Below are 12,638 nucleotides of genomic sequence, written 5' to 3'. Positions count from 1 at the left end.
ATTTTAAGATTTATATTTAATTATTGCTACATTATAAGAAATATTAGATCAAATTAAATTTAAAAAAAAAATTTTTTTTTAAAAAAGTGTATTATAATATTTATGTTACTGTTAACCTCTATAGTTATGTGTATTAAATTTTGTCGGGCTTCAGGTCGCGTTTTTAAAAATTATATTATTAAATAATAACTTATACCTATTATAAACTTAAGATTAAATCACAGTTTTTTACTTATGTATATATTTATTTAATATAAAAATATAATTTTTAAAAACATGACCTAAAGCCCGGAAAAATTAAAAGACTATTGATCAATTACTCGTTTAACAACAAAATTATTATTAAATAAATATATAAATCGAGGATTGCTCAAAAATGGTTTTAAGTCGAATTATGGTCAGAGATATTGGATTCGAATTACAGTTTCAAATAAAAGCTTATAGACTAATACAATAAAATTCACTAACAAATATTAAACGAATTAGAAATAGAATAGGAAGATAATATGAAATACTTGGTCTAGCTTTTGATAGAAGATATACTTGATTTAAAAGATCAGTAATGATTACAATGTGTCCATCGCCTGAATACCAAGACCTAGTGACTATCACTGTACCATTACGCGCCAATTTAAATGGTTCAGTTTTATCAGTTATTCTTAAGATATTTTAATCAGTTCTTCATTTCTCTGAATCAAAGTTCTACAGTTGGATTTTTGAAACTGATTGCTTTGATTCTCTGTTATTATTAAATAAATCAGTTTAATAATGGAAACTATTACTAATAATGATCTACTATCTAATCTTATCTAAATATATCTATCTAGATTATCTAGATTATCTATATATCTCAATGTTATCCACTAATCAGATATTTAGGGGATCTGAATATCGACCTAACTATAAAGCAGAATTATTAGCTGTTGCTGCTGTTATTGTTTTTATTATAATGTATGCATGTATGTGAAAATATAAAAGTATTTAAGAAAGAATAAAATTTTACTTACTGATATAACCTATTTTATACAATGTTAAAATATTTATAATTCTCACACCATTTGTAGAATATCAACTATATAAATATTCAAATTGGAATTCAAGAGTGGAGTTTTTTTAATAAAGTTTTTTAAGAAAGTTTTTTAACGAAGTTATAAGTATTAGTATCACTATTCTCCTGAAGCTTTTAATATGTAGAGCATCAAGTATGTAAATATCCGAGTTGGGGTTCAGAAATGATATTATATAATATTAGTAGACGTACTTTGCATAAACATTTCCTTTAGAAATATATTATGAAATCGCTGTTCTGTATTTTTAAGCTACTGATATTAGCTGATATCTTGTGTTCTAATTGTTTATAATAGAGCTAAGCTGATGATTGTCTTATGTATACATATCACAACAGGTCAGTTATGATTAGGTCGGTTCTGAAATGTAAAATCGTTATTCTAATCTATACAAATTTATATGTAAATAAGACAAATACGTTTATGGTGATATAATTTATGATATAAACTAGCTGACCCGGCGAACTTTGTGTCACTCACTCGTTTCTAATGATCGAACAAGAGCAGTGTGAACTCGATCTCTTTCTTGCCTAGTTTTTCTCTGTTAATTGTTTCTGAAGCTCGTTCTTCTCTTCTCCTTTTTGCTTGATTTTTAGTTCGACCCACGGTTGCCACTTGAAAATTTTTTTTTGTACCAAAATTGGTTTAAAAAGGTACCATTTCTGTAAAGAAAGGTCCAACATTTTTTTGGACCTTTTTGTTTTTTCGTTCTGTGTTTTTCATAGTGTTATAAATGAACAAAATATAAAATAGTGCAGTTGCATTTATAAAAAAAATTAATTGGAAATATCCACAATAAAGTTGGGTCGTCAAAAATGTACCATTTTTTGAACATGAGTACCAAACGAACAAAAAAGTACCAATTTTGGTACTAAAGTACCATAAGTGGCAACCGTGGTTCGACCGATGGCACTTCGCTTTGGTGGCATAATTGTGGTGTTAAATAAAACGTATTTCCCTCTGATTTTAATAAATTAAATTAAATAAATTTTTCTATATCATTTATTATATTTACTCAAAACTAAACTAAAACACAAACTGTACGAATGTAAAAACCAAACTGTCTTCTCACAATCTAACAATCTAGGATTGCTAGATTGTTTTAAATGATATTGGAAATTATATTACAGAATACACTCTTACCAAAATATTACTAATTAAATGAACCTAGAACCCCAACTCTGATTTTAATAAAAATTCGCAAAAACCTTCTCGGGGATATATCTATGTTTATAATTTCACGGTGATTGGATGTATGGTTTTTGAGTCCATCGAGTACAAACGACGGGCAGATAGACAGACAACATTCATTTTTATATATATACGAGTAGATTGTCATAACATAAATGGTTGACCATTTCGTTGTCCTGATTTGGCAGCACAAATCATTTGATTTAATGATTTGTCTTGAACAGAAGTGCATTTAAGGCATCATGTATATATTGAAAGCTTGCCTTTTTGTAATATGGAACGTTTAATAACCATTGAATATATTTTGAAAACTTACTACGAACACTGTGAAGGGTTCTTACATTGCATTTTCTTTATTGAAGATACTTATTTTTTGCTTGGAGGATATGTCAATAAACAAAATTGTTGCATTTTGCATTTTGTTCTAAAAGTAATTATCGAAAGATCATTGTATCCATAGAAAGTTAGTTAGTAGGGCATTTAGTTTGAAAGTATTGTAGAATTCTATCTTTTGGAAATTTGGAAGGAGTGGTACATAGTCATCAATTTTTCTTCTGCGTAAAGTTGAAGATATGGTTGTAGAAAATATTTAGGTTCACCTAAATGTGGTATACCACAACTACACATTACGTACTGTTTAAACATTGTTGCGACAAAATAAGTCCTATCCGATTTGTTACCATTGGCTTTTTTGAAACTACATAAATAATCGTATTTATGAGGAGCTATCGACATTTTGAAATCGATAAGCCATCGAAACGATCCAGTACTGTAATATGTTCCGCAGAGAACATTTGTACGATGTTGTTTTCAGTTTTAATGGAAAGGTTTAAAAAATCTTTACTTTTTGAATCGACACATGAGTTACCCCGTTTTGCTATGTTTACACTTATAATTACCGTACCTCGTTAGCAGTTTTTTATATAGACTTGCTATAGCTGTGTCGATTTAATTGCGTTAGTTTAAATGTTTTTTATGTTTTAATAAATTTAGCAACGGTTTTATTATATGTAAATATGAGGATATTTAGATACTGTCATGTTTATTCTTACAATTATCATATATTTTTGTATGGATTAGGTTCTGCATATTTGTCGATTTAATTACGATAGTGAAAACGTGTTTTATAACTTAATTACTTTTTCAGTTTGTCGATTTCAGCTTTATGATTTCAGTTTCTGTAAATTTAATGATTTTCACTTTTTTCTTTATTATAAATTTATTATATCTGAACAATTGCTATGTTATATGTATGATAGTTTAGTTTGTGATAGTTTTCGCCACTACAAATAAAATCATAAAATTTATAAAAAAATCTTTATAAAAAATTTATAAAGCTGGTAACGAAAGCATTGGTAATTCGTGATAAATTTCTTATAGAGCCTTCTCCATATTCTTTGCCAAAAAATTTTACAATTGGAAGAATATTAAAGCTTTCGTTTGTCGACTTTTAAACATTTCTCATCATGTTAAACAAATTAAACTATTAACAATTGCTAATAAGGGAAATAGATGGATGTAATGTAAAAATGTGTTAAAATTCATTTATATTTCTTGTTTATTAATAATTCTATATCTTTTGATTATTTTCATTAGTCACTTACACACTCCCATGACATTATCATATTGTTCCATTCGAATGAACATGAAAGATAAATAATTTTTTGCAGTGTAATGGGTAATAATTTGTACTTCTAGCTTGTGATTGATTTCCATTTTATTGACTATTTAAAACATAAACATTTGAGAGCTTGTTCGTTTGTTCAAATAATTATAGTCAAATTCCGCACTTACGAACGCAAATAAATATTCATTAATTATCGAGTTTGCGAGCAGGTCGTCTCATCTGCTGAATGCAACTTTAAATGATTTGTCAAAATTTGTTCTAACAGTTGAAGATCTTCTGAGTAGTGGCTCTTATAGGGGCAGCACTCTATAAGTGCTGTGTTTAGTGCGAGCTGGCATATCCAAATATTTAACTGATATCACATTTTGTTATTTTAGTAAATCGATAGTCACTGAATCAATAAACTGAACTCTATTATTTATACTTTGTTAATTAATTATGAACGCTTTTAACACATGTATTTGATTCTTAAAGATTTTGTAGTAATAAAAATGTTTTTAATATATATGAATCATCTATAAATTTTTTATATAATTTTTTAAGATATATATATTAAATACTTTGTAAAAATTTTATTGTGTGAAAGTTAATAACTTTTTGGCATGACCAAGTAATAAAATAACAACTATAATATTTAGAAATAAATTTAAAAGAAATTTAAACTATTTTAGTTATTTTTCTAAAATTTTGTTTAACTTTTCTTAAAAATTTGTAAATAAATATAAAGCACATACCATCTTTAGGGGATTTTTTATCTTTCAAAATATTTGCTCTGAAAATAAATTTTTTTTGCTTTTAATTTTAGCTTCGGTTGGAAATTTATACAATATATCACGTAAAATAATTTGTTTTGAGTGAAGCTTTAATAATAAGTGTTGATAATTTGAAGGAAAAGGTCTACACTTTAATCTCATTATTATTTAAAATAATTTTTCATTACGAAATATAAAAATTAATAATGTAAATTCTTGATATCGTTGGGACTTACTTGTACTTCCTTGTCTTAATCTATATAAATATTGATAAAATATTGCATTTTTAAGTCCGTTATATATATAATATGTTATGCTTTATAAATTATGTTAGATAATTCTTTAGGGAAATTCTACATTAATTTTTATATTAATTTGCATATACATTGTGACCGAAAAGTTTCCGGTCATAAATAAATAAAACGCAAAATTCTTAATCTTCATCAATATTTATTTTATCTCCTTCAAAATATGCTCCATTAGAAGCGATACACAAATGCCAACGTTTCTTCCAATCATCAAACATTTTTTATAGGCGCTTTCCGGTATGGCTTTGAGTTCCCTCTGCGAATTCTGTTTTACGTCTTCTATGGATTCAAAACGCGTTCCTCTGAGTGGTAATTTGAGGTTGGGAAACAGGAAAAAGTCACACGGTGCAAGATCAGGTGAATACGGTGGCTGTTCGATGGTATTTATTGAATGTTTGGCCTTAAAATCGTTGATAATGTTGAACAAATTGAGGTGAATCGGAACAAGCCGGGCGTTGACACGTCGCATACACAAATTGTCCACCAAAATCAAACGAGCCATCTCACGACCGATGCCTAGCTCTCGTGCTATCTCTCTAACACTCACATGAGGATTTTTGAACACGATTTCCTTTGCCTTTTCAATGTTTTCGTCGGTGGTAGAGGTCGAAGGTCGTCCAGAACGCGGCATGTCTTCGACGGTCGTACGACAGTCCTGAAAGGCTTTGTACCACTCATAAACTTGAGTTTTCGATAAAACTGATTCCCCATAAGCCTTTTGTAGCATTCGCAACGATTCTGCACACGAAATTTCGTTCGAAAAACAAAATTTGATGCAAACTCTTTGTTCAATATTTTTTTCCATTGTTTTTTTCGCAACGCACTACTGAGGTGAACTGGTTTCAACAGCTGCCGTAAACGAACTGTCCGACAGATCGCGCTATTTTTGGATAGTAATTAAGGACAGTGCTGCCAAACTACATAAACTTAAAATATCGAAAAATATACAGCGCGCGAATTTTAAATGAGAACCTCCGAAAACCTTTCGGTCACAATGTAAGGCCAGATAGTTTGGGGAACTTTATATATTGTAATTTAATTTTCTTATTTATTATTTAATTTTATTTGAATTTAATATCAATTCAAGAAATCCCCAAAGAATTGAAGACTTTGAGACTTTGCACTTAAAATTATTACGTTGAGTAAAGAACTTCTTATTTTCTAAAATTTGTGAATATGACTTGCAATTAGGTTTTGTAGTAAGTTCTTACTTAAAACCAAAATGTAGTATCTGTTCTTATCTGCAACAACAACTATGCATATTAAAAACATTTCCAAATCGTTTTATATGATATATACTAAAAATACTATACATACACTCAAAATACACTACATTCGTGAAAGATTATTAAAAAAATCACTACCTCCGTGAAAAGATCGTTTTAAAGTTCACTACTTTCGGGAAAAGAACACAATGTGAACATAAAAAATTTTATATGAAATGTTGGAAAAAGTACACTAAAATTTTAGAGTTTGTGTATATGCTTCCGGATGCAAAAGAAAATCTCGAGCATCTACTGTGTCACTGCCCTCTTAAGAACTCTCTTAAGAACTCGACAAAAATACTTGGGGGCTGTCAGTTTTATAGGATGCTCCTTAGGAGCACATGCCTAAGGTTGCTGTTGACCTCCTAATACAATTCGCTGATAATGCATAATAATAATGTATACTATCGCTAGAAGATTCTGATCTGGTGTCGCAAAGGATCTTAATGGTATACGCGTGGGCTTTTTGAACTGACAGCATGACCTAACCTAACTTTCCAAGGTTAACTTATGAGGGAATATTACTGATTGGCTGGGATAATTTCGCAATTTATTTAAATTAAAAATGATTAAATGGAAACCAATTAGAGAGGTGTTTTTAGGTATTAATTTTTTATTGAGCATGAAGTTATAATCTCATCATAACAATTTTCATTATACATTATATCTGTATTATAGAGATGAAGTGCTCGACGTGTATATTTTTTGAAATGAGTCGAATGGGAATGAACCTGTCTTGGTTTTCTACATATGCTATGTGTAAAGATATAATAGGTTTAGTCTTGATTATAAGTTATTTAATCAAACGCTAGTCAAAAATGTAGAAAAAATATTAATCCATGAATTAGTCGTATGTGCTTTCTATGGGCTAAGAGTTCTTTGAGTAGTGTTTTAGTGAACAGAGTCAAATAAGTTTTATGAGAAAGCATGCTGAGACCCGAAGAGACTCAAATGTTAACTTTATTATTACTTTTTTTTTTTTGATAATTTGGTTATTTTTATGATTTTTTTTCTATAAAAAAAGTATTTCTAGATGAAGTAAAACTGGGTTCTATTTTTTGTATAAAGTTTTGAGCTCTTATGAATATTATTGTTAAGTTAGGAGATTCAGTTAGGAGTTAGGAGATGAATATATATTGTGTCCCTTTGATAGAGTATTTTTCCAAGTCCGATTTTTTCGAAACCGAAATAGTATATCTTATATACAATTAATTGTTATATTAAGTATTTTATTTTTGTTTAAATAATTTTATTATTTAACCTAATTTATAGAGTCTTATTTCAATATGCGATATAAGATGTTTATCTAGTTATTCCTTACAATATACAGGACTTCCAACACGTGCTTTGAGGTCTCATTATCTTATCTAATTATAATTAAATTTATATTAATTAATGATTATGATTGATTATTTATTTCATATAATAAAATGAATCTAACCGTATCTGCATTTACTTTAAAATTTCAGCTTTAAGACAAATGGCGGAAATGATGGAAAACTTGGTGATGACTAATGTTACAGAATACGATGCCAATTTGAAGCTGTTTGAAAAGGAAATTGTGCAGGGGCCTCGAATATCCTATAGTATACAATTGAAGCTTTACGATATTCTGGTTCCATTGGTTGCTGGTTTAATAATTATTCTAAATCTTTTGGTGGTTTGTTCAAGTGGATTGATATTGAAAAAACGTAAGAAGAGTAGATTTGTTATCTTCAAGAAAAATCTAAAAAAAATGTATATATTTTATAGGACAGCAGCCACGTAGCACATATATATTTCTTGGAAACATTGCTTTGGCCGATATGTTAACTGGCGTATCAACATTGATTGGTCAATATTATCCCAAAGACATACGCACTGAAATGATGTGCTGCATTCAAATAGGTTTGATTAATAATATAAAGTTGTTGGTTAATCACTTCATATATGTATTCCTTTATCAGGTATGATAATATCAGCCACACTAGCTTCCATTTATAGCATTGCACTAATAGCTGTTGATAGATATTTGTATATACTATATGGTTTAAAGTATAAACAATATCTGTCTTCGAAACGTGCACGTTTTATGGTGCTTATGACATGGATTATTGGAATCTTTGTCGGATTCCTCCCAGCAATGGGTATAAGGAATTCAACAGATAGTGGTAGATTTTGTTGGCTGATTATTTTGGAACCCACACCTTTAATTTTAAGTACTGTAATGGTTGGTGTAATGCCTCTGTTTCTTATTATCATCCTCTATGGAATTATACTAAAGAAGGCTTTGGGTAAAATATCCGAGATGAAATCGCATCAAAATGGTGCTATAACACAAAGTGATGACAGTAAAAGACAGCTAAGGTATTTTCGTGGCAATTCGAATAAACTGAAAAATTCTACCCGATCGGCAGCGATTGTAAACACTGAAGATGGAACGAGTGATAAAAGAATTAGTTACATTCAGGAAGAAGTGATTATCGATGAAACGACAAATTCGAAACGTTCGTTTTTTAACTGCTGTCGACGGTTTGTTGCTATAATTTTCTATATGTTTATATTTGTTTTTATTAATTCTATTCAATTTAACAGAAGTACCACTCTGAAGATTTCGTCGGTGTATAGCCCAAGTCGATGGAAGGCCATTAAAATTGTCGTTTTTACTGCAGGATGTTTTTTTGTTACTTGGGTGCCATATTTTCTGGCTTGTGCGCTTTACGTTGTGTGTGAGAAGGATGGAGCACCGAAATACTGTAATAGCTTACGTGTTGCTATTGCCAGTCCATTGGCAATACTCGGTTTGGCTAATAGTCTTCTAAATCCCATAATCTATGCATGGTGGCATAATGGATTTCGGGAGTCTGCCAAAAACATTTACAACAATATATGGAGGCAACGTATTAGACCTATTATACCTTTTACCAAAAAAGATTCGAAAAATGAAATTAATAGCAGTAAAGAAATAAAATCGGAGAATTCACGTGATAAACCTTCGCATAGCACAAGCATAAGTGCGTCCACAGCTTCCAGTTCAGTTGAGGGTTCTGAAAATAAAAATGTTTCTACTAGCATTGCAACAGAAGCTGAAATAAATACAGTTACGATATAAATTCTTTAAAATTTCGAATCTCCGGACGCAGGACTCACTCGAAAATTTTTGAAATTCAATAATTTTGATATTATAATAGATTTTTTTTAAACTCTTTTATTACTCTTAATTAAGGTATAAATAAAAACGATTTATTAGCACAAAAGAGGTTGGGGCTTTTATCACATAAGTTCTACTTGTGCTTTGTAAATATACGACAATCAACAATTTTGGAATATAAAATTGTAAAAAAATCATTTATTTATTAATAAGAATTTGTAATTTGTAAGAAAATCATGTATATATAAATAAATATGTATATAGCAATAAGAAAATTAAAATTTATATAAAAACTATCATATATTTGATTTTATGTATCACGTATATTGAGATACGATATGAAATATATTAGTAGTGTAAACATAAACCTAATGTGTTTACAGTAGCAAATACACAACCCACATTTTAGTGTCCTTGATAGTAATTCTCATAGAGAAAACTTTATTTGCTTCCACCGAATTTTTGTTAATTACCAAGCCCATTGGCCGTCTTAATTTGCCGGCACACTTTCAGTAGTACTACTGCACTTGTCGTTTTTTTATGTCCAAGTATGAATGTAAGTAAATATTAATTTCAGAATTTTAGAACAAATTTATTTTTAATATAATTTTTTAATTAAAAACATAGAATATTGCTAATTTTTTATTTTATAAAACTTGTTTTTTTGAGTTAACGGTTTCTTCTTAAAATCTGTACATCATTATTTGCTCAAGATGCAGACCTTGACTTTGTCTAGGATTATGACGAAGTCATCAAGTCCAAAATTGACCGAAGCACAGCACTCAATGCACTTGGGAGTATAATGTTAGTATGATGAGTTCAATAATATATAATGAGGACAATGTGAGTTGGTATAATGATTGAATAACCCACATCATACTACCTGGGTATGAGCTAACCAAACTGTTGTTTGTTCTAAAAGTTAAATAAGCCAATGACTGTGCAGTCTTTTCTCCATTAAAGGAGCTTTTAATCATCGTTACCGAGCGCATACCATTATACACGTTCGAAAATTTTAGTCTATTTTCTAAACCTTGAAAAGTTTCCCCAATCAAGGTGAGATTCCATAATATATAAGAGTAGAAAATCTCGGAGTTGAACTTTAAAATTTAATCGTAAAAAATAAACTGCGTAAGTTGATAACATAATTCACGGGTTTTCTTTTCGATCCATCAAAGTTGGGTTTTTAGACCCTAGAGTTTTAAATATAAAATAAATATAAAAACTCTTTGAATTCAAAAACTGGGGTTTTAATGGGTTAATAAAAAAATTTTATTTTTAGAGATACCAAAGTCTTGTCTTTAGTAAATTTATTACAGATAAGAAGATTAACAGTTTTCCCCTAGTAATTGTTTCTCAAGTTCCCCACTATTCCTATCAAATTTGAAGGATTTTTCTAATATATCGTAAAACTTGTTCTTTTTTAAAGAAAAAAAATTTTGAGAAGAAATTTTAAGGCAAAAACGTTTCTCTATTCAATCGTAGCAAGTTTAGGTAAAGTGGAAGGAGGATCAAATCCTCCTCAATTAGCTAGTAAAGCCGTTTTGATTCAACAATTCCTAGTAATAATGGGTAGAAGTTAGAACCATCTAGAAGCATTTATAAAACCGAAGGTCTGGCTAATGCTAATGCTGAAGATTTCGCTTAAACCTGCACATACACACAACAGATGTATTGATGTTTTTTCTTCGAGCGTCGGTAGACATGCGTTACGGAAGATATTACAGGGTAGGCTAAGTTTGCCCCCATATCATCCCATGGTCTAGTGCCTTGTAAAGACATATATTAATTTGTAACGAAGTCATGAAAATTGTTCCTTAACCTTTTAAAACCTCAATCGTTGAACTATTTTGTTGTTCGGGAGTTTTGGTTAGTTAGTCAGAAATTATGATGTGCTTAAAAAAAGCATCCTCATAGTAGAATGATATGGCGATAGTTAATTTTCATTTTTGTTTGTGTTTGATATTAAAATAACCTCTGTGTATATTTGAAAAGCCAGACTTTTATTCTATTAGTAATAGTTTTGTCTAAGGATTGCACTGTAAATATATGTTAGGATTTGAATGCATTTTGGAGGAAGACTTCTTTTAGTTAGATTACCACTTTTGTCAAAACCGGGCACTTTTTTTACTTATAAACTTAATTTATGATACAATTTTTCCAAAGCGAGTTCTCTTGATATGGTGAGTCTAGGAAGTATTCTAACACACTTTCCATTTTAATATCGCGAATATCAAAGAGAGTAAATTATAAACATTAGTTGTTTTAAGAATCTAAAGTATTATTACAGTAGCTTACGTGAGATTTATAATACTTTCTAAGTCATATCTTCATATCTTTTATTTTTATTAATGCAAATTATGCTGTCTAGATCTTTCATAACTTTGTAATGAGAGTTCAAGTTTATGACCTTATAAACGAATTTTGTTTTTATTAATAAATAATCATTTTTTTTGAAATTCTACCGGAAATAGCAAATACCATGGTATTCTATGTTGTTTTTTGTGGAAATAATGATTTTTTTTTAGGAATATTAGTAAGTATAACTATAACTTCAGATATTTCAAGTACTGATCTCTATTGACTTGTTCTATGGCTCTTCAGACATTTAGAGAGAAAGATTCAAGTGTAGAGTGGGCAGTTCGAATATCAAATGAACACCTGCTGGAAAAAGAAAGTGGAATTGGAAAGGCTATATACTTAAGCAGCCGTGAAATTACATAGCGAGGCAAGCTTTTGAATGGAATTTACAAGGTAGCAGAAGACCTGGTGTGCCAGCGAAAATATGGATCAGTACAGTCGAAAGTGAGCTAGCTGAAGCACATTATACATGGTACAACAGGGTCAGATTTAGACTAATTATGAGGCCCTACGCCCCATTGGGAGTGGGGGGGGGGGGGGGTGTGTTGTGTGGACAATAGTAGTAGTAGTAGTAGTAGTAGTAATCGAGTAGTTGTCTATATAACTATCAGTGACGTTTCGTAGATTGGTTGACTTCCTCCTCAAGGCTGTGTTGTTATCACTGCTTCTCAAATACAATAAAGTGCTTATTTTTTTTTGTCTTCAGAGATAATGTTTAAAGTATGATGAATATAATATTTGGTATTATATTTTTAATATAATATTTACGTTTATGAAAGTTAGTTTTAATTAAATTTTTAAATTTTAAATTAATCAAGACAAGTTATCCTAACGATAATTGAGAATTTAATATAATTACTACAAAAAAACAAATAATACATAACGTATACTCATATTTCAGTGCTTTTAAGAGGAATCTTTGATTTTATAAATTTTA

General features: G+C 29.6%; 1 protein-coding gene across 1 annotated transcript; it reads left to right on the top strand.

Moving 5' to 3' along the window:
- Nucleotides 1-7,708: 7,708 nt before the first annotated feature.
- Nucleotides 7,709-9,527, top strand: LOC119680972 (glucose-dependent insulinotropic receptor-like; the record flags this gene model as incomplete). Its single annotated transcript, XM_038094022.1, is given in 4 exon segments — nt 7,709-7,901; nt 7,963-8,097; nt 8,157-8,721; nt 8,785-9,527. Coding segments are annotated over 4 exon segments (1,410 nt in total), but the record flags the coding sequence as incomplete, so codon positions are not given.
- Nucleotides 9,528-12,638: the final 3,111 nt, after the last annotated feature.

The sequence above is a fragment of the Teleopsis dalmanni genome, chromosome 2 (assembly GCF_002237135.1).
Source record: "Teleopsis dalmanni isolate 2A chromosome 2, ASM223713v2, whole genome shotgun sequence".
NCBI lineage: Eukaryota > Metazoa > Arthropoda > Insecta > Diptera > Diopsidae > Teleopsis > Teleopsis dalmanni.
The sequence above is the reverse complement of the archived record's forward strand: the minus strand, read 5'-3'. Positions and strand labels throughout refer to the sequence as shown.